Source organism: Mobula birostris, chromosome 16 (genome assembly GCF_030028105.1).
Source record: "Mobula birostris isolate sMobBir1 chromosome 16, sMobBir1.hap1, whole genome shotgun sequence".
Taxonomy (NCBI): domain Eukaryota; kingdom Metazoa; phylum Chordata; class Chondrichthyes; order Myliobatiformes; family Myliobatidae; genus Mobula; species Mobula birostris.
In genome coordinates this window covers 68,857,237-68,883,327 of record NC_092385.1, presented here as the reverse complement: position 1 = coordinate 68,883,327, position 26,091 = coordinate 68,857,237, and the positions used below count along the sequence as shown (strand labels likewise).

General features: G+C 43.5%; 1 protein-coding gene across 4 annotated transcripts in view; it reads left to right on the top strand.

The window, feature by feature from the left end:
* The window catches only part of LOC140211208 (caM kinase-like vesicle-associated protein), a 232,373-nt gene that overhangs the window by 72,753 nt on the left and 133,529 nt on the right, over positions 1-26,091 (top strand). For 3 of the 4 annotated variants that reach the window (XM_072280808.1, XM_072280807.1, XM_072280810.1), the window contains exon 1: positions 25,802-25,917. The exons of the other annotated variant lie outside the window; for it this stretch is intronic. In XM_072280808.1, coding sequence (XP_072136909.1) covers positions 25,850-25,917 — 68 coding nt within the window. In that variant the 5' untranslated portion in view covers positions 25,802-25,849. Of the gene's footprint in view, positions 1-25,801; positions 25,918-26,091 lie in introns of those variants that run through there. 4 annotated transcript variants of the gene reach the window in all.

Below are 26,091 nucleotides of genomic sequence, written 5' to 3'. Positions count from 1 at the left end.
ATGACCTGACCTCCACAGTTGCCTGTGCTAATATCTTCATCACCCTCTGGCTAAAGACATTTCTCCGCATCTCTGTTTTAAATGGACGCCTCTCTATACCGAGGCTGTGCCCTCTTGTCCTAGACTCCCCCATCATGGGAAACATCCTTTCTACATCTACCATGTTTAGGCCTTTCAACATTTGAAAGGTTTCAATGAGAACCACCCCTCCCCCCCCAACTCCTCATCCTTCTAAATTCCAGCAAGTTTGACCCAGAGCCTGTTCATTCCCGGAATCATCCTTGTGAACCTCCTCTGAACCCTCTCCAATGCCAGGGCATCTTTTCTTAAATGAGGAGCCCAAAATTGTTCACAATACTCAAGGCAAGGCCTCGCCAGTGCCTTATAAAGCCTCAGCATCACATCCCTTCTCTTGCATTCAAGACCTCTTGAAATGAAGGCTAACATTGCATTTGCCTTCCTCTTCACCAACTCAACCCGCAAATTAACCTTTAGGGTGTACTGCACAGGGACTCCCAAGTCCCTTTGCATCTCAGAATTTTGGATTTTCTCCCCATTTAGAAAATAATCTTCACATTTATCTCTAACCTGGTCCCATCATATTGATGCAAACACGAGGAAATCTGCAGATGCTGGGAATTCAAGCAACACACACAAAATGCTGGTGGAATGCAGCAGGCCAGGCGGCATCTATTGGAAGAGGTACAGTCGATGTTTCGGGCCGAGACCCTTCGTCAGGACTAACTGAAAGAGGAGATAATAAGAGATTTGAAAGTGGGAAGGGGAGGGGAGATCCAAAATGATAGGAGAAGACAGGAGTGGGAGGGATGGAGCTTAGAGCTGGAAAGTTGATTGGCAAAAGGGATACAAGTCTGGAGAAGGGAGAGGATCATGGGATGGGAGGCCTAGGGAGAAAGAGAGGGGTAGGGCGGAGCGGAGCAGCAGGAAGATGGACAGCAGGCAAGGAGTTATAGTAAGAGGGACAGAGGGAGAAAAAAGAGAGAGAGAGATAAAAAGGGATAAATAAATAAATAGATAAATAATGGATGGGGTAAGAAGGGGAGGAGGGGCATTAACTGAAGTTAGAGAAGTCAATGTTCATGCCATCAGGTTGGAGGCTACCCAGACAGAATATAAGGTGTTGTTCCTCCAGCCTGAGTGTGGCTTCATCTTTACAGTAGAGGAGGCCGTGGATAGACATGTCAGAATGGGAATGGGACGTGGAATTAAAATGTGTGGCCACTGGGAGATCCTGCTTTCTCTGGCAGACAGAGCGTAGGTGTTCAGCGAAACGGTCTCCCAGCCTGCGTCGGGTCTCGCCAATATATAGAAGGTCGCACCGGGAGCACCGGATGCAGTATATCACCCCAACCGACTCACAGGTGAAGTGTCACCTCGCCTGGAAGGACTGTCTGGGGCCCTGAATGGTGGTGAGGGAGGAAGTGTAAGGGCTTGTTCCGCTTACAAGGATAAGTGCCAGGAGGGCGATCGGTGGGAAGAAATGGAGGGTACGAATGGACAAGGGAGTCACGTAGGGAGCGATCCTTGCGGAAAGCAGAAAGGGGGGGAAGGGAAAGATGTGCTTGGTGGATGTGCTTACTATCTCTTTTTCAGTTAGTCCTGACGAAGGATCTCGGCCTGAAACGTCGACTGTACCTCTTCCAATAGATGCTGCCTGGCCTGCTGCGTTCCACCAGCATTTTGTGTGTGTCCCAACATATTGATGTAGTCATAAAGAAGGCAAGACAGCGGCTATACTTTATTAGGAGTTTGAAACGATTTGGCATGTCAACAAATACACTCAAAAACTTCTATAGTTGTACTGTGCAAAGCATTTTGACAGGCTGCATCACTGTCTGGTATGGAGGGGCTACTGCACAGGACCGAAAGAAGCTGCAGAAGGTTGTAAATCTAGTCAGGTCCATCTTGGGCACTAGCCTACAAAGTACCCAGGATATCTTTAGGAAGCGGTGTCTCAGAAAGGCAGCACCCATTATTAAAGACCTCCAGCACCCAGGGCATGCCCTTTTCTCACTGTTACCATCAGGTAGGAGATACAGAAGCCTGAAGGCACACAGTCAGCGATTGAGGAACAGTTTCCTCCCCTCTGCCATCCGATTCCTTAATGGACCTTGAAGTTTTGGACACGACCTCACTTTTTTAATATACAGTATTTCTGTTTTTGCACAATTTTTAAATAATCTATTCAACATATATAATGGATTTACTTGTTTATTTATTATTATTATTACTTTTTTCTCTCTCTGCTAGATTATGTATTCAATTGAACTGCTGCTGCTGTTAACAAATTTCATGTCACATGCCGGTGATAATAAACCTGATTCTGATTCTGACTACCAAAGTGCATGACCATGCATTTTCCAATAGCAGAATAAAAGCAGTCTTTGAGGAAAGAGAAGAAGTGAGAATATCCAGGGCAGGAGGGTTTTGATTATTCTGGCTGCTTCATTAAGGCAGCATGAATTGGGTCTCATTCAATCTGTTAAAAAGATAAGAAAAATTTGAGAAAGAGTTCTGAGAAATTATCTTTGAAGTGGAAGGTTTACATCAACTCTTTTTGGACAGCAATGTTATTTTGGTCGCAGACTATAAACCTGTAGAAACAATTTTTAACTGTAGTTAACATAAACAAAAAGGTGCAGAGGAGAGTGTGAATGTGGGCTGTCGCCTCGTTTCAATATGACTCCACAGTCTAATACAGAAGCTTGAAACTAAATGTAATTACAGATCAGTTGTCAGAGTTACCACATTTGAATTCAGACGTTGTGAAAGCACAATCCTCCAACAAAAGGAAGTAGACAACAGATACAGGGAGAAAACACAAAAATGTTGTTCTGAAGCAAGTCTGTGAGATAAAAGGATGGACTGAATTAGAAAAAAGACAGAAGACATTTTAACGCATTATAAGCTGTGAAATGGAATGTGAACAAAAGGAGATTGATCTGTACCAATTATTTTTAATAAACAAACCACACATTATGAAAACTAGACTTTCCTCTGTGGAAACCTTATTATTAAACCCGCCGATAAGGGGGGTGCTGTTGTAGTCTGGCGTACTGATCTCTACTTTGCCGAGGCACAGCAACAACTCGCGGATACCTCCTCTTACTTACCCCTCGATCGTGACCCCACTAAGGAGCACCAGGCCATTGTCTCCCACACCATCACCGACTTTATCCGCTCAGGGGATCTCCCATCCACTGCTACCAACCTTATAGTTCCCACACCCCGCACTTCCCGTTTCTACCTCCAACCCAAGATCCACAAACCTGCCTGTCCTGGCCGACCTATTGTCTCAGCTTGCTCCTGCCCCACCGAACTCCTTTCTGCATACCTCGACACTGTTTTATCACCCCTTGTTCAATCCCTTCCGACCTATGTTCGTGACACTTCTCACGCTCTTAAACTTTTCAATGATTTTAAATTCCCTGGCCCCCACCACTTTATTTTCACCATGGATGTCCAGTCCTTATATACTTCCATCCCCCATCAGGAAGGTCTCAAAGCTCTACGCTTCTTTTTGGATTCCAGACCTAATCAGTTCCCCCCTACCACCATTCTGCTCCGTCTAGCGGAATTAGTCCTTACTCTTAATAATTTCTCCTTTGGCTCCTCCCACTTCCTCCAAACTAAAGGTGTAGCTATGGGCACCCGTATGGGTCCTAGCTATGCCTGCCTTTTTGTTGGGTTTGTGGAACAATCTATGTTCCGTGCCTATTCTGGTATCTGTCCCCCACTTTTCCTTCGTTACATCGACGACTGCATTGGCGCTGCTTCCTGCACGCATGCAGAACTCGTTGACTTTATTAACTTTGCCTTCAACTTTCACCCTGCCCTCAAGTTTACCTGGTCCATTTCCGACACCTCCCTCCCCTTTCGAGATCTTTCTGTCTCTGTCTCTGGAGACAGCTTATCCACTGATGTCTACTATAAGCCTACTGACTCTCACAGCTATCTGGACTATTCCTCTTCTCACCCTGTCTCTTGCAAAAACGCCATCCCCTTCTCGCAATTCCTCCGTCTCCGCCGCATCTGCTCTCAGGATGAGGCTTTTCATTCTAGGACGAGGGAGATGTCTTCCTTTTTTAAAGAAAGGGGCTTCCCTTCCTCCACTATCAACTCTGCTCTTAAACACACCTCCCCCATTTCACGTACATCTGCTCTCACTCCATCCTCCCACCACCCCACTAGGAATAGGGTTCCCCTGGTCCTCACCTACCACCCCACCAGCCTCCGGGTCCAACATATTATTCTCCGTAACTTCCGCCACCTCCAACGGGATCCCACCACTAAGCACGTCCTTCCCTCCCCCCCTCTCTGCATTCCGCAGGGATCGCTCCCTACACAACTCCCTTGTCCATTCGCCCCCCCCCCCATCCCTCCCCACTGATCTCCCTCCTGGCACTTATCCGTGTAAGCGGAACAAGTGCTACACATGGCCTTACACTTCCTCCCTTACCACCATTCAGGGCCCCAAACAGTCCTTCCAGGTGAGGCAACACTTCACCTGTGAGTCGACTGGGGTGATATACTGCGTCCGGTGCTCCCGATGTGGCCTTTTATATGTTGGCGAGACCCGACGCAGACTGGGAGACCGCTTTGCTGAACATCTACGCTCTGTCCGCCAGAGAAAGCAGGATCTCCCAGTGGCCACACATTTTAATTCCACATCCCATTCCCATTCTGACATGTCTATCCACGGCCTCCTCTACTGTAACGATGAAGCCACACTCAGATTGGAGGAACAACACCTTATATTCCGTCTGGGTAGCCTCCAACCTGATGGCATGAACATCGACTTCTCTAACTTCCGCTAAGGCCCCACCTCCCCCTCGTACCCCATCTGTTACTTATTTTTATGCACACATTCTTTCTCTCACTCTCCTTTTTCTCCCTCTGTCCCTCTGAATATACCTCTTGCCCATCCTCTGGGTCTCCCCCCCTCCCCGTCTTTCTTCCCGGACCTCCTGTCCCATGATCCTCTCGTATCCCCTTTTGCCTATCACCTGTCCAGCTCTTGGCTCTATCCCTCCCCCTCCTGTCTTCTCCTATCATTTTGGATCTCCCCCTCCCCCTCCAACTTTCAAATCCCTTACTCACTCTTCCTTCAGTTAGTCCTGACGAAGGGTCTCGGCCTGAAACGTTGACTGCACCTCTTCCTACAGACGCTGCTTGGCCTGCTGCGTTCACCAGCAACTTTGATGTGTGTTGCTTTCCTCTGTGGACTCTGTTTACACTTCTCACTGTCTTGGTAAAGCAGCCAGCACCCCACCCACCCTGGACGTCCTCTCTTCTCGTCCCCTCTCATCGGGCAGGAGGTAGACAAGCCTGAAAAGCACATGCCACCAAGCTCAAGGTCAATTTCTACCCCACTGTTATAAGACCATTTAATAGTCCCCTAGTACGATAAGATGGGCTGTTAATATTGATCTACCTCATCATGGCTTTGCATCCTAAAGTCTACACTTTCTCTGTAACTAACAGTGAATTCTGTTTTTGGTTATTGTTTTCCTTTATACTACCTTGATGTCCTCTCCTATCAGATTCCTCCTTCTTCAATCCTTCAACTCTTACACTTATCACCTCCCAGCTTCTTAGTTTATCCCTCTCTCCCACCCACCAACCTTCCCTCTTACCTGGTTTCACCTATCACCGGTCAGCTTGTCCTCCTTCCACCACCCCTCCATCTTATTCTGCCTCCTTCCCCCTTCCTTTCCCGACCTGATGAATGGTCTCGTCCTGAAATGTCGTTTTATTTATTCAATCATTTCAATGGATGCTGGCTGACTTGCTGAGTTCCTCCAGCATCTTGGGTGCGTTACTCTGGATTTCCAGCATCGGCAGAATCTCTTGTGTTTACAGTATAACATCGATGTGATGAAATGAATAGGCGCAGAGTGCAAAATAAAGATTGTCATTGTACGCCAGTACGTGCGACAATAAGCTAAATGGATTCACCATTTTAAAAACTTTGTGATGAAAATATTATCCAAAGGTTTTGTCTATTGACCTACAGAAAATATGTGAAACAGCAGCAATAAAAGGTGAAGTGTAACCGGTGCAGGATGAGAGTTTAGGGGCAGCAGGTCATTCAGACATAGTGTACATGTGTACTGGGTGGTACCAGGGTGCTAAGAGGTTTAATAGCCCACAGGGTGACAGTTCTGAATCTTCTACTGTGTCTTGCACCTTGGTCCCAGAGGAATGATGTTTTGTTAAGCTGTATACATTTGTATAGTTCAATGACAATAAATTTGAACTTGAACTTGAGGAGATAAAGATCCTACACCACCTTCCTCTATCTGTCCGAGTAGGCCCATTGTCTCTGGTTGCTCCTGCCCCACTGAACTCATGTCCTGATATCTTGACTCCATTCTATCCCCCTTGGTTCAGTCCCTTCTCACCTATATCTGTGATACATCACATGCTCTTGATCTCCTCAGTAACTTTCAATTCCATGCCCCAGACAGCCTCATTTTCACTATTGATGTCTGGTCCCTATACACTTCTATGCCCCATCAAGAAGGTCTTGGTGCTGCCCTCATTTCCACCCTGCCCTTAAATTCATTTGGTCCATTTCTGACACCTGCTTCCCCTTTCTTGATCTCTCAGTTTCTATTTCTGCAGACAAACTGTCAACCAGCAAACAATCTCATGCTTTTCTGGTGTATATGATGAATAAATTCTTTTCGGGCTTCCAGTCGGGTACAGGTATCGATTATAATTGACACTTCAATGAAAAATTCTGCCATCTTCTTCCCTGAATAATCAAAACCTGCACCTGGCTGGATGTCCAAGTAGAGTTTATTTGTCACTGACATCATTTATAAACCTACTGATTCCCATGATTATCTTGACTATACCTCTTCCCACCCTATCTCTTGTAAAAATGCAATTCTCTTGTCTCAGTTCCTTTGTCTCTGCTGAATGTGTTCCCCAGATGTGGCTTTCCTTTCCATGACATCTGAAACGACTTCCTTCTTCACAGAATGGGGTTTTCCTTCCTCCACTGTTGATGCTGCCCTCATTTGCATCTCCTCCATTTCCAGAACACTGCTTTAACAGTGATAGAGTTCCTCTTATCATTATCTACCACCCCATGAGCCTCCACATCCAACACATCATTCTCCTCATCTTTCACCACCTCCAAAGGAATCATACCAGCAAAGCCCTGTCCCCTCTGCTTTCCGCAGAGATTACTCCCTCCATGATTCCTTTGTTTATTCATGCCTCCCCAGTAATCACCCTCCTGGCACATCCCTGCAAGCAGCCTAAATTAATAGGTACATTTAATAGAAAATAGAAAATAGAAACTTACAGCACGTTACAGGCCCTTCAGCCCACAATGTTGTGTCAACCATGTAACCTACTCTAGAAACTATCTCGAGCCCTCTATTTTTCTAAGCTCCATTTACCTATCTCAGAGGCTCTTAAAAGCTTCCACCACCACCACCGGCGGTGTATTCCACACACCCACCACTCTCTGTGTGAAAAACTTACCACTGACATACCCATTTCCAAGCACCTTAAAAATCTGCCCTCTCATGTTAGCCATTTCAGCCCTAGGAAATAGCCTCTGGCTATCTACACAATCATATAACCATATAACAATTACAGCACAGAAACAGGTCATCTTGGCTCTTCTAGTCTGCCGAACGCTTACTCTCACCTAGTCCCACCAACCTGCACTCAGCCCATAACCCTCCATTCCTTTCCTGTCCATGTATCTATCCAATTTAACTTTAAATGACAATACCGAACCTGCCTCTACCACTTCTACTGGAAGCTTGTTCCACACAGCTACCATTCTCTGAGTAAAGTTACCCCTAAAGTTTTGCCCCCTAATTCTCAACTCATGTCCTCTTGTTTGAATCTCCCCTACTCTCAATGGAAAAAGCCTAACCACATCAACTCTATCTATCCCCCTCATAACTTTAAGTACCTCTATCAAATCCCCCCTCAACCTTCTACACTCCAAAGAATAAAGACCCAACTTGTTTAACCTTTCTCTGTAACTTAGGTGCTGAAACCCAGGTAACATTCTAGTAAATCCTCTCTGTACTCTCTCTATTTTGTTGACATTTTTCCTATAATTCAATGACCAGAACTGTACACCATCCGGGATTCTCAATGTCTTCCACAATCAATGCCCCTCATCATCTTGTACACATTTATCAGGTCACCTCTCATCCTCCGTTGCTCCAAGGAGTAAAGGTCAAGTGCACTCAACCTATCCAGACAACATCCTTGTAAATCTCCTCTGCATTCTCTCTATAGTATCCTCATCCTTCCTGTACTGAGGTGACCAGAAAAGAACACAGTACTCCAAGTGGGGTCTGACTAAGGACTTATGTAGCTGTAACATTACTTCACGGATCTTGAACTCGATCCCATGATTGATGAATTCCAACACACCATACACCTTCTTAACAACACCGTCAATCAACACAGCAGCTTTGACATAGACACCAAGATCTCTCAGATCCTCTGCACTGCCAAGAATCTTAACATTTATTTTTTATTCTGTCTTCAAACTGGACCTTCCAAAATGAACCAGTTCACAATTATCTGGGTTGAACTCCACCTGCCACTTCTCAGCCCAGTTCTGCATCCTATTCGTATCCTTCTATAACCTCTGACAGCCCTCCAGACTATCCACAACACCCCTAACCTTTGTGTCATCAGCAAACTTACTAACTCACCCTTCTACTACTTATAAAAATCACAAAAAGGAGGAGTCCCAGAACAGATCCCTGTGGAACACCACTGGTCATCAACCTTCATGCAGAATACGAACCATCTGCAACCACCCTTTGCCTTCTGAAACAATAGAAACACAGAAACATACAGCACAATACAAGTCCTTTGGCCCACAAAGCTGTGCCGAACATGTCCTACCTTAGAAGGCTTTATAGACTTTACCCATAGCCCTCTATTTTTCTAAGCTCCATGTAGCCATCCAGGAGCCTCTTGAAAGACCCTATTGTTTCCACCTTCACCACTGCCGCCGGCAGCCCATTCCGCGCACTCACCACTCTCTGCATAAAAATCTTACCCCTAACATCTCCTCTGAACCTACTGTGGGCAAGCCACTTCTGGAACCACAAAGCAAGGTCTCCTTGGATTCCACACCTCCTTACATTCTGAAGGAGCCTTACATGGGGAGCCTTATCTGCCTTACTGAAATCCATATACACTACATCCACTGCTCTACCTTCATCAATATGTTTTGTTTCATCCTCAAAGAATTCAATCAGGCTCGTAAGGCACAACCTTCCCTTGACAAAGCCACATTGACCATCCCTACTCAAATTATGTCGCTCAAAAATGCTCATAAATCCTGCCTCTCAGGATCTTCTCCAACAATTTGCTCACCACTGAAGTCAGACCTACTGGTCTATAATTTCCTGGGTTATCTCTGCTCCCTTTCTTGAACAAAGGAACATTTGCAACCCTCCAATCCTCCGGTACTTCTCCCGTTCCTGTTGATGACGCGAAGATCATTGCAAGAGGCTCAGCAATCTCCCCCCTCACCTGCCACAGTAACCTGGGGTATATCTCATCTAGTCCTGGGGACTTATCCAACTGAAAGCTTTTTAAAAACTCCAGCACATCCTCTTTCTTTATGTCTATATGCTCAAATGTTTCAGTCCATGTCAGAGAAATGTATACAATATGCATCCTGAAATTCTTGTTCTTCACTAACATCTACGAAAACAGAGTGCCCTAAAGAATGAATGACAGTTAAATGTTAGAACAGCCAAAGCCCCTCTCCAGCTTCCTCACCAGCAGCAAGGCAATGACCCCCCCTCCACTAGCAAAAAAGCACCGGCATCCCCCACTGAGCACCAAAGTTGCAGCAAAGCATCATCATAAGTGCTATATCTGTCCATTCACCTCCTCTCTCATCTACATTTAGGGCCCCAAATAGTCCACCCAGGTGAGACAACACTTCACCTGTGAATCTTTTGGAGTTGTCTATTGTTTTCAGTGCTCCCGATGAGGTCTCCTCCACATTGGTGAAACCCATTGTAAATTGGGGTTCCCTGCATCGAGCACCTCCACTCCATCCACCAAAAATGGAATTTCCCAATGGCCAAATATTTTAATTCCTACTCCTTTTCCAACTTGTTGGTCCATAGCCTCCTCTTATGCCAAGATGAGGCCACCCTCAGGGTGGATGAGAAACACCTTATATTCCATCTGGGTAGCCTCCAACTTGATGGCATTAATACCAGTTTTTCCTCCCCATCTCATTCCTCTTTTCACTTCCCCATGGGTAACCTCCTCCTTCCCTTTCTCCTATGAATCCTTTCAGATTCCTTCTTCTCTAGCCCTTTACCTTTCCCACCCACCTGACTTCACCTATCACCTTCTAGCTAGCAACAGGAATTCTGCAGATGCTGGAAATTCAAGCAACACACATAAAAGTTGCTGGTGAACGCAGCAGGCCAGGCAGCATCTCTAGGAAGAGGTGCAGTCGACGTTTCAAGCCGAGACCCTTCGTCAGGACTCCTGACGAAGGGTCTCGGCCTGAAACACCAACTGTTTATTCATTTCCATAGATGCTGCCTGACCTGTTGAGTTCCTCCAGCATTTTTTTGTGCTGCTTTGGATTTCTAGCATCTGCAGACCTTCACATGTTTAAGATCCTACAGAGTTGGTAGAAAGATGCACTGACTGTCAGGTTTACAATGTAGAGTCAGTGGTGACTGTCCCAAAGAATACATATTGATTTTTAATGAGAACATGATTGATAGCTCAAGGTGAATCACCCCGTATCATTTAGACTGTACTGTTGAAGAACTGAAATCCATTTCCTCTCACCACAGTTTACCAGAAGAACTAGTCTCAGTCAATAGTACCACACTTCATTCCTTCTCTTCAACAGTCTTCAACAGCGTTGAATCCTGATACTTTTGTGCTCCAAGATTCTTCAGAAGACAAGAATGAGGCATAAAATGTATTGATTACAATTGATTTATTAAGTGTTACAAGAGTGGAAATGAACAAGAAGGAGGAACTGAGAGAATAAAGGAAAAAGCTGTGGTAGTTGTCTCATACCAGAGATATCAAAAATTCCAGTGATAGCAACTAGTCTATAAAATAACCAAATTCAAGTGGTGTGACCCCTGCTAGTGAAAACTAAGAAGTTTCTAGAAAATTGCAGAAGCAACTGTACTGGATTACTGGAAAATTTTCTGGGTATTTACATGTACGTATATAGGTGATTAAATAAAAAAGCAAGCAAAAATAGGAAAGTTAACTGCAAGAAAAATAACAATTCTACACCCAACTCAACAAAAGGTTTTATGAAACAAAATGGAATTGAGCACCTTATATCATCTAATGGCTGACAGATCAGTGAAAACTGTAATTGTACTGGAGAGGCTTTAGTTCTCACTCAACTAGAGAAAAACATCACGTTCCACAATAGTTTATACTCCTGCTGACTAACTAATTTATCGATGACTCAGAAAACAATCAAGCCAAATCTTAAGAGACTAGAACAGGTGAAATGGAGGCAGAAGCAAAGTTATGACTCAAATCACGGAATTATGCATTCAAACAACATGACTGATCTTGTGCATTGACACTACTGAACAAATGTGATACTTGAAAATCGGTTCTTGGAGTGATTGCAGAACTGTGTAGAACAAAATTTATTATCAGAATACATATATATGTCACCATATACAACCCTGAGATACTTTTTCTTGTGGGCATTCTGGGTGTCATTATACACCAGTCTGGGTGTCATTATACACCAGTCATTGAAAGTGGGCATGCAGGTACAGCAGGCGGTAAAAAAGGTGAATGGTATGCTGGCATTTATAGCGAGAGGATTTGAGTACAGGAGCAGGGAGGTACTACTGCAGTTGTACAAGGCCTTGGTGAGACCGCACCTGGAGTATTGTGTGCAGTTTTGGTCCCCTAATCTGAGGAAAGACATCCTTGCCATAGAGGGAGTACAGAGAAGGTTCACCAGATTGATTCCTGGGATGGCAGGACTTTCATATGAAGAAAGAATGGATGAACTGGGCTTGTACTCATTGGAATTTAGAAGATTGAGGGGGGATCTGATTGAAACGTATAAGATCCTAAAGGGATTGGACAGGCTAGATGCAGGAAGATTGTTCCCGATGTTGGGGAAATCCAGAACGAGGGGTCACAGTTTGAGGATAGAGGGGAAGCCTTTTAGGACCGAGATTAGGAAAAACTTCTTCACACAGAGAGTGGTGAATCTGTGGAATTCTCTGCCACAGGAAACAGTTGAGGCCAGTTCATTGGCTATATTTAAGAGGGAGTTAGATATGGCCCTTGTGGCTACGGGGGTCAGGGGGTATGGAGGGAAGGCTGGGGCGGTGTTCTGAGTTGGATGATCAGCCATGATCATAATAAATGGTGGTGCAGGCTCGAAGGGCCGAATGGCCTACTCCTGCACCTATTTTCTATGTTTCTATGTTTCTATGTAAATACAAGAAGCTCAATAGAATCAATGAAAGACTGCAAGAGTCCACCCAACAGGACAGGCAACTAACCAATGTGCAAAACACATCAAACTATGCAAATACAAAACAAAAAAAATTAATAAACAAACAATAAATATCAGGAACATGAGGTGTCCATGTGAAATATTTTATTCTGACAAGAGATATATCAAAGAGACGTGTGATTACAAATGAATTTCAGAAGTCCAGCAGAGATGGACAAATTTTTGAAAAATTGTTGATTAATTGTTAAGAAAAATTAACAACATGAAATGTTTTTTTCATGATATAGTGAGTAGCTAAAATATTCGAAGTGTCCAATCCAGAGTGTCAGTCTGCACATTTTCACATCCACTAGAGTATTATCCACATTTTATTCAAAGGTAGCATCATGCAAAAATACAGTACATGTCTAACACTTGTTGGCTTGACATATTTTAGCTGTATTGAACAAATCAGCTCAAAACTTTGAGCCAATACTGGTGAACCTATCAAAAATCAAATGACCTTTGAAATGACAAACTGCTATTTGTACATCAATGATATTTAGTGTTGTTTAGATGATAGTTTGGGCAGCTCTGTGACACAGTTATTACTGCTGCTGCCCACCAGGTTGGTGATGGGAGAATCAGGGTGGAGTTGATGGGCTTGTGAGAGCGGACAGGTTACAGAGAAATAAGTGGGAAAATGCGATTGCTCTGAGGGCCAGCATTGACTCAATGGGCCAAATGAACTTCTATATAATTAGAAAATTTGAAATATCTTTCCTTCGTGGAACAACACTGTCGGTAAAGCTGATGTCAAATAGCTCCAGTGACCCAGGTTCAATAACTAACTTCCATCTCTAACTGTGTGGGTTTAATCCTGTTGTTCCTGTTTCCTGACATATTCCAGAGCTGTGCAGTTTGGAATGTTAATTACCCATTGTAAATTGCCCCTAGTGTGCAGGTGAGGGATAGAATTGGGAAAGTTTTTGAGAATGTGGGGTGAATAAAATTCAGGATTAGTGCAGGTGGATGTCTGATGGTCAATGCGGACTTGATAGGCAAAAGGAAGTGCTTTCTCACTGTATGACTCCTTAATTGTAACAGGATGTCAGCTGGGCAACGAAGGTGAGAAATAATCCATTCTCCTCTTGTATGCTGAATAGGAAAAGCAATTTCAAAGCTCGATGCTGTGAGCACCATGGTAATGTAGTTGTTAGCGTGATGCTATTACAGCTCGGAGTGTCAAAGTTTGGAGTTCAATCCCAATGTTCTTCATGAACACCTCATGGAATACACAGGTTTTCTCCCACAGTCCACAGACTTTAGTCTTTGCGATAGGTCAATTGGTCATTGTAAATTGTCTTGTGATTGGGTTAGCATTAAATTTGAGTTGTTGGAGTTTGCTGGGCGTTGTGGCTTGAAGGGCTGAAAGGGCCTGTTCCGTGCCGTATCTCTAAATAAATAAATAAAACCATCAGCAGGCTCTTAAATGCGCCTTGAGTTTGAGCTCTATGCCGCCCTTCAAGCCATGCCACCTGGCACTGCATGCCCCCCCCCCGCCCAACAAACCCTAATTTAACCCTAGCCTAATCACAGGACAATTTACAATGACCAATTAACCAGTATGTCTTTGGACTGCGGAAGGAAACAGGAGCACTCGGAGAGAACCCATGCACTGCACAGGGAGGATGTGCAGACTCCTTCTGGGGGATGCCGGGACTTAACTCCAAACTCCAACACTTTGAGCTGAAATAGCATTGCACTAACCATCATGCTACAATGCCACCTATTTTGCCATTGTATCTGGTAGGAACTGATTGAACCATGTTTTCGAAAGATTGTTAATGGAAAGCTGAGATTTTCAGTAGATGCAAGTTCTCTCACCTCAGAGTGGAAAGGTTGCTAGCTCAACTCCCACAGCAGACTTCAGTGAAAAATCTACACAGGTAGTGCTACGCTGTGAGAGTTGCCATCCTTCAGGTGAACCATTCAACTGAAATGGCATTGGCATTGGTTTATTATTGGAAAGTGTTGCAAGATACAGAGAAAAGCTTGTCCTTTCTACTGCTCATACAGAACAATTCATTACATAGTACATTGAGGTAAAATAAGATAAAACAAGAACAATGTAGAATAAAGTGAAAAAGGTAATATAAAAGTGCAGTGCAGGTTAACGAGAAAGTGCAGGATCATAATGAGGTAGATTGTGAGGTTTAGAGTCCATCTTATCCTATAAGAGATCCATTCAAGAGTCTAATAGCATTAGGGTAGAAGCTGTCCTTAGGCTTGGTGGTAGGTTTTGTATCTTCTGCCGGATTGGAGAGAGGAGAGAAAGAATATCCGGGATGAATGGGATCTTTGATTATACTGGATGCTTTATTGAGACAGCAAGAAATGTAGACGGAGTCCATCGAGAACATTTTTGTGATATGCCTGGCTGTGTCCACAACACTCTGCAGTCTTTTTTGGTCACGTACAGATCAGTTGCCATTCCAAGACATCATGAATCCAGACAGCATGCTGCCTGTGGTGTAATGATGAAAGCTTTATTTATTTACTTACTTAGCAATACTGTGCAAGATAGGCCCAGCAACCCCTGACAACCACCATTTACATAGAAACATAGAAAATAGGTACAGGAGTAGGCCATTCGGCCCTTCAAGCCTGCACCGCCATTTATTATGATCATGGCTGATCATCCAACTCAGAACCCTGCACCAGCCTTCCCTCCATACCCTCTGATCCCCGTAGCCACAAGGGCCATATCTAACTCCCTCTTAAATATAGCCAATGAACCGGCCTCAACTGTTTCCTGTGGCAGAGAATTCCACAGGTTCACCACTCTCTGTGTGAAGAAGTTTTTCCTAATCTCAGTCCTAAAAGGCTTCCCCTTTATCCTCAAACTGTGACCCCTCGTTCTGGACTTCCCCAACATCGGGAACAATCTTCCTGCATCTAGCCTGTCCAATCCCTTTAGGATTTTATACGTTTCAATCAGATCCCCCCTCAATCTTCTAAATTCCAACGAGTACAAGCCTAGTTCATCCAGTCTTTCTTCATATGAAAGTCCTGCCATCCCAGGAATCAATCTGGTGAACCTTCTTTGTACTCCCTCTATGGCAAGGATGTCTTTCCTCAGATTAGGGGACCAAAACTGCACACAATACTCCAGGTGTGGTCTCACCAAGGCCTTGTACAACTGCAGTAGTACCTCCCTGCTCCTGTACTCGAATCCTCTCGCTATAAATGCCAGCATACCATTCGCCTTTTTCACCGCCTGCTGTATCTGCATGCCCACTTTCAATGACTGGTGTATAATGACACCCAGGTCTCGTTGCACCTCCCCTTTTCCTAATCAGTCACCATTCAGATAATAATCTGTTTTCCTATTTTTGCCACCAAAGTGGATAACTTCACATTTATCCACATTAAATTGCATCTGCCATGAATTTGCCCACTCACCCAACCTATCCAAGTCACCCTGCATCCTCTTAGCATCCTCCTCACAGCTAACACTGCTGCCCAGCTTCGTGTCATCTGCAAACTTGGAGATGCTGCATTTAATTCCCTCATCCAAGTCATTAATATATATTGTAAACAACTGGGGTCCCAGCGCTGAGCCTTGCGGTACCCCACTAGTCACTGCCTGCCATTCTGAAAAGGTCCCGTTTATTCCCACTCTTTGCTTCCTGTCTGCTAACCAATTCTCTATCCACATCAATACCTTACCCCCAATACCGTGTGCTGTAAGTTTGCACACTAATCTCCTGTGTGGGACCTTGTCAAAAGCCTTTTGAAAATCCAAATATACCACATCGACTGGTTCTCCCCTATCTACTCTACTAGTCACATCCTCAAAAAATTCTATGAGATTCGTCAGACATGACTTTCCTTTCACAAATCCATGCTGACTTTGTCCGATGATTTCACCGCTTTCCAAATGTGCTGTTATCACATCTTTGATAACTGACTCCAGCAGTTTCCCCACCACCGACGTTAGGCTAACTGGTCTATAATTCCCCGGTTTCTCTCTCCCTCCTTTTTTAAAAAGTGGGGTTACATTAGCCACCCTCCAATCCTCAGGAACTAGTCCAGAATCTAACGAGTTTTGAAAAATTATCACTAATGCATCCACTATTTCTTGGGCTACTTCTTTAAGCACTCTGGGATGCAGACCATCTGGCCCTGGGGATTTATCTGCCTTTAATCCCTTCAATTTACCTAACACCACTTCCCTACTAACATGTATTTCGCTCAGTTCCTCCATCTCACTGGACCCTCTGTCCCCTGCTATTTCTGGAAGATTATTTATGTTCTCCTTAGTGAAGACAGAACCAAAGTAATTATTCAATTGGTCTGCAATGTCCTTGCTCCCCATAATCAATTCACCTGTTTCTGTCTGTAGGGGACCTACATTTGTCTTTACCAGTCTTTTCCTTTTTACATATCTATAAAAGCTTTTACAGTCAGTTTTTATGTTCCCTGCCAGTTTTCTCTCATAATCGTTTTTCCTCTTCCTAATTAAGCCCTTTGTCCTCTTCTGCTGAACTCTGAATTTCTCCCAATCCTCAGGTGAGCCACTTTTTCTGGCTAATTTGTATGCTTCTTCTTTGGAATTGATACTATCTCTAATTTCTCTTGTCAGCCATGGGTGCACTACCTTCCTTGATTTATTCTTTTGCCAAATTGGGATGAACAATTGTTGTAGTTCATCCATGCAATCTTTAAATGCTTGCCATTGCATATCCACCGTCAACCCTTTGTGTCATTTGCCAGTCTATCTTAGCTAATTCACGACTCATACCTTCAAAGTTACCCCTCTTTAAGTTCAGAACCTTTGTTTCTGAATTAACTATGTCACTCTCCATCTTAATGAAGAATTCCACCATATTATGGTCACTCTTACCCAAGGGGCCTCTCACAACAATATTGCTAATTAACCCTTCCTCATTGCTCAAAACCCAGTCTAGAATAGCCTGCTCTCTAGTTGGTTCCTCGACATGTTGGTTCAAAAAACCATCCCGCATACATTCCAAGAAATCCTCTTCCTCAGCACCTTTACCAATTTGGTAAATTTAAAATTAAAATTTAACCCTAACCTAATCACAGGGCAATTTACATCTACCTACTATGTTTTTCGACCATGGGAGGAATCTGGGGTACCTGGAAGCCTAACGTTCCATGTGGGGGACATATAGAAACTCCTTATGGAAGGCTCTGGGATAGAATTCCAAACTCTGTGATGTCCCAGGCTGTAAATGTGTTGTGCTAACTGCTACAGTACTGTGGGAAAGCATCAATGTGGACATCCAGAATATCTTTAGCCTCCTGAGCAATTAGAGGCTATCTTGGCTGTGACTTCAATGTCATTGGACCAGGACAGAATAAGTTCACACTGAGGAACTTGTGTGAGTATCTGTGAAATGTCTGAATGTACAGATATAAAAATTCCCCATTTCAAAAAGGGTAGCATCCTGGTGTCCTATCAGTCACAGATCACATTGCTGTCTCTGGAAGCTTGGTCTGCATTTCCAACAGTGCAACAGTGCAAGGGCAATCACTTTCAAAAGTGTTCCATTGACTGTGAAGTGCTTTGGGATTATCCTCAGGTAATGAAAATTGTAGTGTATAGGTTTAGCTCTAAGTCGCACACTGTCCAGGCTTAGAAATATCATATAACACTGGTACTTCAATGTCACTGGTTCTATATCCTGTAACAGCCTCCCCTTCAGCACTGTGGGAGTCCCTTCACTATAAGGACTGCAGTAGTTTAAATAGGGGGCTTATCACAGCATATGTAAGTCCAGTTAGGTCTGGCAATAAATGCAGGCCATGCTAATTATGCTCAGATCCTTAAGACGGATCTTCAAAATATCTTTCCACATGGTTTGAGTGTAATTAAGTCAGATAATGTGCTTCATACAACACTCCTCAATATTACACTGATTGAGTGCTGGAGCTTTGGAGATGTTGTTTTGGAGCTATGGTGCTGTTGTTCTTGTAAAAGCAGCAAGATCTGTTGGCAGTTGAAAGTCAGCCAAATTTTCATCATAAACACAAAGAGGTTCTACAGATGCTGGAAATCCAAAACAACACACATTAAATGCTGGAGGAATTCAGCTGGTCAGGCAAGATCTATGAAGAGGAATAAAAAGCCAACATTTCAGGCTGAGACCCTTCATCAGGACAAGCTTTCAACATACCCTGGCCATTGCCTGGACTATCAAGGAAAATGGATTAAACTACAGTTATGGGAACCTGAAACAAAAATGAAAACTGCAGCCACTCCACTCTCTTCCCCCCACCCAGTTCTGAAATAGGGATACTAAGCCAAAATGTTGACTGGTTTCTCCTCCCACAGATGTTGCTTGACCAGCAGAGTTCTTACGGCATCTCACTTCTTGTTTCGCCTGGACTATCCATTAGTAATTTATTTTATTTTTGTGTGTGGTATTTTGTTACACAATAACAATAACCTGATTCATAAATTCACTAAACTTTGTACTAAAATGGACTTTTCTTTGATCCTATTAGGTGACATGGGATCAGAGAACATTAGGACCATAAGACATAGAAGCAGAATTAGGCCATTTGGCCCATCAAGTCTGCTCCACCATTTCATCATGGATGATCCAATTCATCTTCTCATCTTCTGCCTTCTCACCACATCCCTTCATGCCCAAACTAATCAAGAACCTATAAACCTCCACCCAATAATCTGGCCCCCACAGCCAGCTTTGGCAATGAGTTCCACAGATTCACAACACTTTAGCTAAAGAAATTCTTCCTCCTCTCTATTCTAAATGGACATCCCTCTATTCTGCCATTTCTCTCTCCTGTTATAATTTGTAGCCTGGCTACTGTTCAGATGCCTATACGTAACTCCCATCAGGGTCCTTTTACCCTTGCTTTTTCTTAATTCTACTCAATTCTGCTCACAAGTATTCTACATCTTCCAATCCTATGTCACCTCTTTCTAAAGATTGGATTTCATTTTTTACCAACAGAGCCACACCACCCCCTCTGTCCTTTCTCTATCCTTTTTTATAATGTTCCTAACTATAATCTTCTTTCAGTCATTACTCAGTGAAGCCCACCACATCATACATGCCAATCTGTAACTGCGCTACAAAACCATCTATTCTATTCCGTATATTGCCTACATTATTCAGTGCCCTTTCCGATTTTGTCTCCCTTTTATACTGCAACTCAGCCTACTGACTGCAATTGTATCGTGTCACCTGCCTGACAGTCTCACTGCACACTGCCTCTGCTTGTAAACCAACAACCCCATCCTCTGAATTATCACTATCAGAAGATGTGGGTAGAGTTCAGAGATTGCAAGGGTAAAAAGACCCTGATGGAAGTCACATATAGCTTCCAAATAGTAGCCAGGATGTGGGATATCAATTACAATGGGAGATAGAAAAAGGCTGTACTAAGGGCAATATAATGATAATCATAGGGGATTTCAATATGTCGGTAAATAGGAACAATCAAGTTGGTGCTGGATCCCAAGAGAGGGTATTTGTAGAATACGTACAAGGTAGCTTTTTGCAGCAGCTTGTGGTTGAACCCACTAGGGGAAAGGCAATTTTGGATTGGGTATTGTGCAATGAACTGGATTTGCATAGGGGGTTTAAGGTAAAGGAACCCTTAGAAGACAGGGATCATAATATAATGAAATTCACTCTGCAGCTTGAAAAGGAGAAGATAAAGTCAGATGTATCAGTATTACAGTGAAGTAAAGGGAATTACAAAAGCATGAGGGAGGAGCTGGCCAAAGTTGATTGGAAGGGGTCACTATCAGGAATGACAGCAGAACAGCAATGACTGGGGTTTCTGGGGGAAATTTGGAAGGTGCAGGATAGATACATCCCAAAGGTGAAGAAGTATTCTAAAGTGATCAGAGAGAAAAGATGAAATACGAAGATAAGCTTGCCAATAATATAAAAGAGGATACTATAATTTTTTTCAAATATATAAAGAATAATGAAGCAGGGATTAAGAGAATAGGTTAAGCGGCAGATGGAATATAGTGTAGAGAAGTATACGGTCATGCCTTTAGCTGGAAGGAATAAAGATGTAAACTATTTTCTAAACAGTGAGACAATTCAAAAATCTGAGGTGCAGAAGGAATTGGGAGTCCTTGTCAGGATTCCCTAAAGGTTAGCTTATAGGTTGAGTCAGTGGTAAAGAAGGTAAATGCAATGTTAGCAATTATTTTAAAAGGACTAGAATATACGAGCAAGTATGTGATGCTGAGCCTTTATAAGGCATTGGTCAGACTGAATTTGGGGTATTGTGAGCAGTTTTGGTCCCCTTATCTAAGAAAAGATGTGCTGGCATTGAAGGGGATCAAGAGGACGTTCATGAGAATGATTCTGGGAATGATAGGGTTAATATATGAGAACCATTTGACAGCTCTGGGCCTGTATTCACTGGAGTTTAGAAGAATGAGGAGGGGATCTCATTGAAACCTATTAAATATTGAAAGGCTTAGAAAGAGTGGATGTGGAGAAGATATTTCCTACAGTGGGTGAGTTTAGGACCAAAGGCCAAAGCCTCAGAATTGAGGGACATCTATTTAGATGAGAATTGAGAAGGAATTTCTTTAGCCAGAGGTTGGTGGATCTCTGAAATTCATTGCCACGGATGACTAAGTCATTCAGTATATTTAAAGCAGAGGTTGATAGGTAAACAACAGGAATTCTGCAGATGCTGGAAATTCAAGCAACACAAATCAAAGTTGCTGGTGAACGCAGCAGGCCAGGCAGCATCTGTAGGAAGAGGTGCAGTTGACGATTCAGGCCAAGACTCTTCGTCAGGACTAACTGAAGGAGGAGTGAGTAAGGGATTTGAAAGTTGGAGGGGGAGGGGGAGATCCAAAATGATAGGAGAAGACAGGAGGGGGAGGGATAGAGCCAAGAGCTGGACAGGTGATAGGCAAAAGGGGATACGAGAGGATCATGGGACAGGAGGTCCGGGAAGAAAGATGGGGGGGGGGGCCCAGAGGATGGGCAAGAGGTATATTCAGAGGGACAGAGGGAGAAAAAGGAGAGTGAGAGAAAGAATGTGTGCATAAAAATAAGTAACAGATGGGGTACGAGGGGGAGGTGGGGCCTTAACGGAAGTTAGAGAAGTCGATGTTCATGCCATCAGGTTGGAGGCTACCCAGATGGAATATAAGGTGTTGTTCCTCCAACCTGAGTGTGGCTTCATCTTTACAGTAGAGGAGGCCGTGGATAGACATGTCAGAATGGGAATGGGATGTGGAATTAAAATGTGTGGCCACTGGGAGATCCTGCTTTGTCTGGCGGACAGAGCGTAGATGTTCAGCAAAGCAGTCTCCCAGTCTGTGTCGGGTCTCGCCAATATATAAAAGGCCACATCGGGAGCACCGGACGCAGTATGTCACCCCAGTTGACTCACAGGTGAAGTGTTGCCTCACCTGGAAGGACTGTTTGGGGTCCTGAATGGTGGTAAGGGAGAAAGTGCAAGGGCATGTGTAGCACTTGTTCCGCTTACACGGATAAGTGCCAGGAGGGAGATCAGTGGGGAGGGATAGGGGGGACGAATGGACAAGGGAGTTGTGTAGGGAGCGATCCCTGCGGAATGCAGAGAGAGGGGGGAGGGAAAGACGTGCTTAGGGGTGGGATCCTGTTGGAGGTGGCGGAAGTTACGGAGAATAGTATGTTGGACCCGGAGGCTGGTGGGGTGGTAGGTGAGGACCAGGGGAACCCTATTCCTAGTGGGGTGGCGGGAGGATGGAGTGAGAGCAGATGTACGCGAAATGGGCAAGGTGCGTTTAAGAGCAGAGTTGATAGTGGAGGAAGGGAAGCCCCTTTCTTTAAAAAAGGAAGACATCTCCCTCGTCCTAGAATGAAAAGCCTCATCCTGAGAGCAGATGCGGCGGAGACGGAGAAATTGCGAGAAGGGGATGGCGTTTTTGCAAGAGACAGGGTGAGAAGAGGAATAGTCCAGATAGCTGTGAGAGTCAGTAGGCTTATAGTAGACAACAGTGGATAAGCTGTCTCCAGAGACAGAGACAGAAATATCTAGAAAGGGGAAGGAGGTGACGGAAATGGACCAGGTAAACTTGAGGGCAGGGTGAAAGTTGGAGGCAAAGTTAATAAAGTCAACGAGTTCTGCATGCGTGCAGGAAGCAGCGCCAATGCAGTCGTCGATGTAGCGAAGGAAAAGTGGGGGAATAGGCACAGAACATAGATTGTTCCACAAACCCAACAAAAAGGCAGGCATAGCTAGGACCCATAAGGGTGCCCATAGTTACGCCATTAGTTTGGAGGAAGTGGGAGGAGCCAAAGGAGAAATTATTAAGAGTAAGGACTACTTCCGCTAGACGGAGCAGAGTGGTGGTAGGGGGGAACTGATTAGATCTGGAATCCAAAAAGAAGTGTAGAGCTTTGAGACCTTCCTGATGGTGGATGGAAGTATATAAGGACTGGACATCCATGGTGAAAATAAAGCGGTGGGGGCCAGAGAACTTAAAATCATCGAAAAGTTTAAGAGCGTGAGAAGTGTCACGAACATAGGTCGGAAGGGATTGAACAAGGGGTGATAAAACCGTGTCGAGGTATGCAGAAACGAGTTCGGTGGGGCAGGAGCAAGCTGAGACAATAGGTCGGCCAGGACAGGCAGGTTTGTGGATCTTGGGTAGGAGGTAGAAACGGGAAGTGCGGAGTGTGGGAACTATAAGGTTGGTAGCAGTGGATGGGAGATCCCCTGAGCGGATACAGTCGGTAAGAGAGGTTGGTAGGTTCTTGGTTATGGGAAGAAGGCAGGAGAAAGAGATTGACAGGAATAACGAATCAGCCATGATGAGCTGAGTGGCATAATTCAGCACCTATGTCTTATTGTCTTATGTTTATGGTCTAATTTAGTTGTTTCTTGTAAGAGATCCTGCATAACTTATGCTTAAGTTGTTTTTCATGCCCATAATGTTGCTTCAGATAAGTTTTTCATTGCCCTTGTGTACTTGTGCATGTGAAAATAAACTCGACTTTGATAGTCAGTACAGATAGGATGGGCCAAGTGGCCAAGTGACTCTATGACATCTCAGTGGCTTTACAACAATCGGATAAAACCTGAGCTTGTTGAAGATTCTACGTAAATGTGAGGTTTTTCTTGAATTTTTAATAATACTCATTGGGAGTTTTCATATATTTAGACAGGTCCGAAAATAAGATTAAGAACGTCCCATGGGGAATATTCACTGATCCACTAGGCTTTGGAAATGAGATGTAAGGTATCTGACATGATCCACCAACTAAAACCCAAAAGTATGAAGATAGCCTATCTATTTTAAGTTATTAATACGTAATACAAACTGTGAAATTGTAATTCATCATGTATGATTTATAACGTTACACAATTCCCATTGTAGAACTCTTCATAAAAATGGAAAATGATGCACAGCAAGGAGCAGCAGGCTGTATCATTTATCTCAGGAGTTTAAAAGAAGGCATTGTACCCTATCTGTTAACACCTCCTCTGATTTCCTTCTGGGTATTCAGCATGTCTTTGTGTTGTTTGTACAATATACCAGGGTAATATTTTGACACAAAATCAATTTATTACAAGGCATTTCTAATTATAACAAATCACATTGATAGCTGTGATGGTTTGTTTATTAATTCAAAGAACCCACAGAAGGAGGACAGCAGTGCAATGGTACAGCAGTAATTAGAGCTGCCTCACAATTCCAGGGATTCAGGTTCGATCCCAGCTATGGTTATGATCTGTATGTAGTTCGCTCACACATCAGGAGGATTTCTTCTGTGTTCCGGTTTTCTTCATAGTTCCCCAGAATCTGCTGGTGAACTAAATGGCTGTCATAACTAACCCTTTTGTCTAATTTGATAGCAACAGCAATCTAGAAGGGATAGAAGCTGAACTTATGAAGTGCTGAGAAACACTTCATATCAACTATGAAGTGTTCATGGGTTCTTGGAACTGTCCACGAACTTCTGAAGCTATGAACATTACCCCATTATTAATTGTTTCTGCAATATTTATCTATTTTGTGATTTATAGTAATTTTATGTCTTTGTATTATACTGCTGCTGCAGAACAACAAATTTCACATCATATATGACAGTGACAATAAAATGGATATTGATTCTGATTCTGACAATGCTGGCCTCCCCCTATTAGAGATATTCACTTTGTCCTGTCCAATGTTCCCCAGCTTATCTGAACTTAAAATGAACTTCCATCTAGAGATGCTGCCTGACCAGCTGAGCATTTCCAATATTGTCAGTGTTTGAAATAAAGTTGTAGAGTCCAACAAGGAGACAGGTTGTTTGGGCAAACTAGTTCACACTGACCATCAATTACCGTTTACACTTCAGAGTTCAATGTTCAAAATATGTTGATTATCCAAGTACAAGTATGTCGCCATTTACTATCCTGAAAGTCATTACTTGCAGGCATTCACAGTAGGCGCCGTAAGACTATAAGACATCAGAGCAGAATTAGGCCATTTGACTCACTGAATCTGCTCTGCCATTCCATCACAGCTGATCTTCTCTTTTCTCTCCTCAGCCCCAATCCCCACCCTTCTTCCCATAACCTTTGAATCAGAACCAGAATCAGGTTTATTATCACCGGCATGTGACGTGAAATTTTTAACTTAGCAACAGCAGTTCAATACAATACATAATCTAGCAGAGAAAAAAAACATAATAATAATAAATAAACAAGTAAATCAATTACGTATACTGAATAGATTATTAAAAAACATGTAAAAACAGAAATACTGTATATTTTTTTTAAAAAAGTGAGGTAGTGTCCAAAGCTTCAATGTCCATTTAGGAATCAGATGGCAGAGGGGAAGAAGCTGTTCTTGAATCGCTAAGTGTGTGCCTTCAGGCTTCTGTACCTCCTGCCTGATGGTAACAGTGAGAAAAGGGCATGCCCTGGGTGCTGGAGGTCCTTAATAATAGACGCTGCTTTTCTGAAAGCAGCCTAGCATCACCTTATGGACATATTCAATCTATGGATTTAAGATATCTTATGTATTTATATATATTCTGTGTTTTAGTATTATTATTGTGTTCTTTATCTTTTGTGTGAGGGTTTTTGCGCTGCATTGGATCCAGAGTAACAATTATTTCATTCTCCTTACATTTGTGTACAGGAAATTACTTGAAACAATTTTGAAACTTGAAGATCTCCTGAAGGAAATCGTGGCCAGTCTGAAATACTGCGTGAGGAATGTCAGCGCAGTAAAAGTGGACATTTAGTGAAACCAGGCCTGTGCACAACACAATGTTGAATTAACCTATTTCACATCTTGCTGTACATAATCCATATCCCTCCATCCTCTGGATGGTCATGTGTCTATCTAACAGCCTCTTAAATGCAAATACTGTTGTATCTGCTTTCACCAATTCCAGGTACCTACCACTCTCTAGTGTAAATAAAATCTCGTCACCAAAATGTAACTGTTCTTACAAGAGATGAGGTGTCAGGTAGAGTTGGGATTGGCTCTAGGTGGTCGAACTGGAGGCCAGCCTAAAATACGAGCAAAAACGTGATCAGCGTTGTTGGCTGAAAACTGGGAGGGTGGA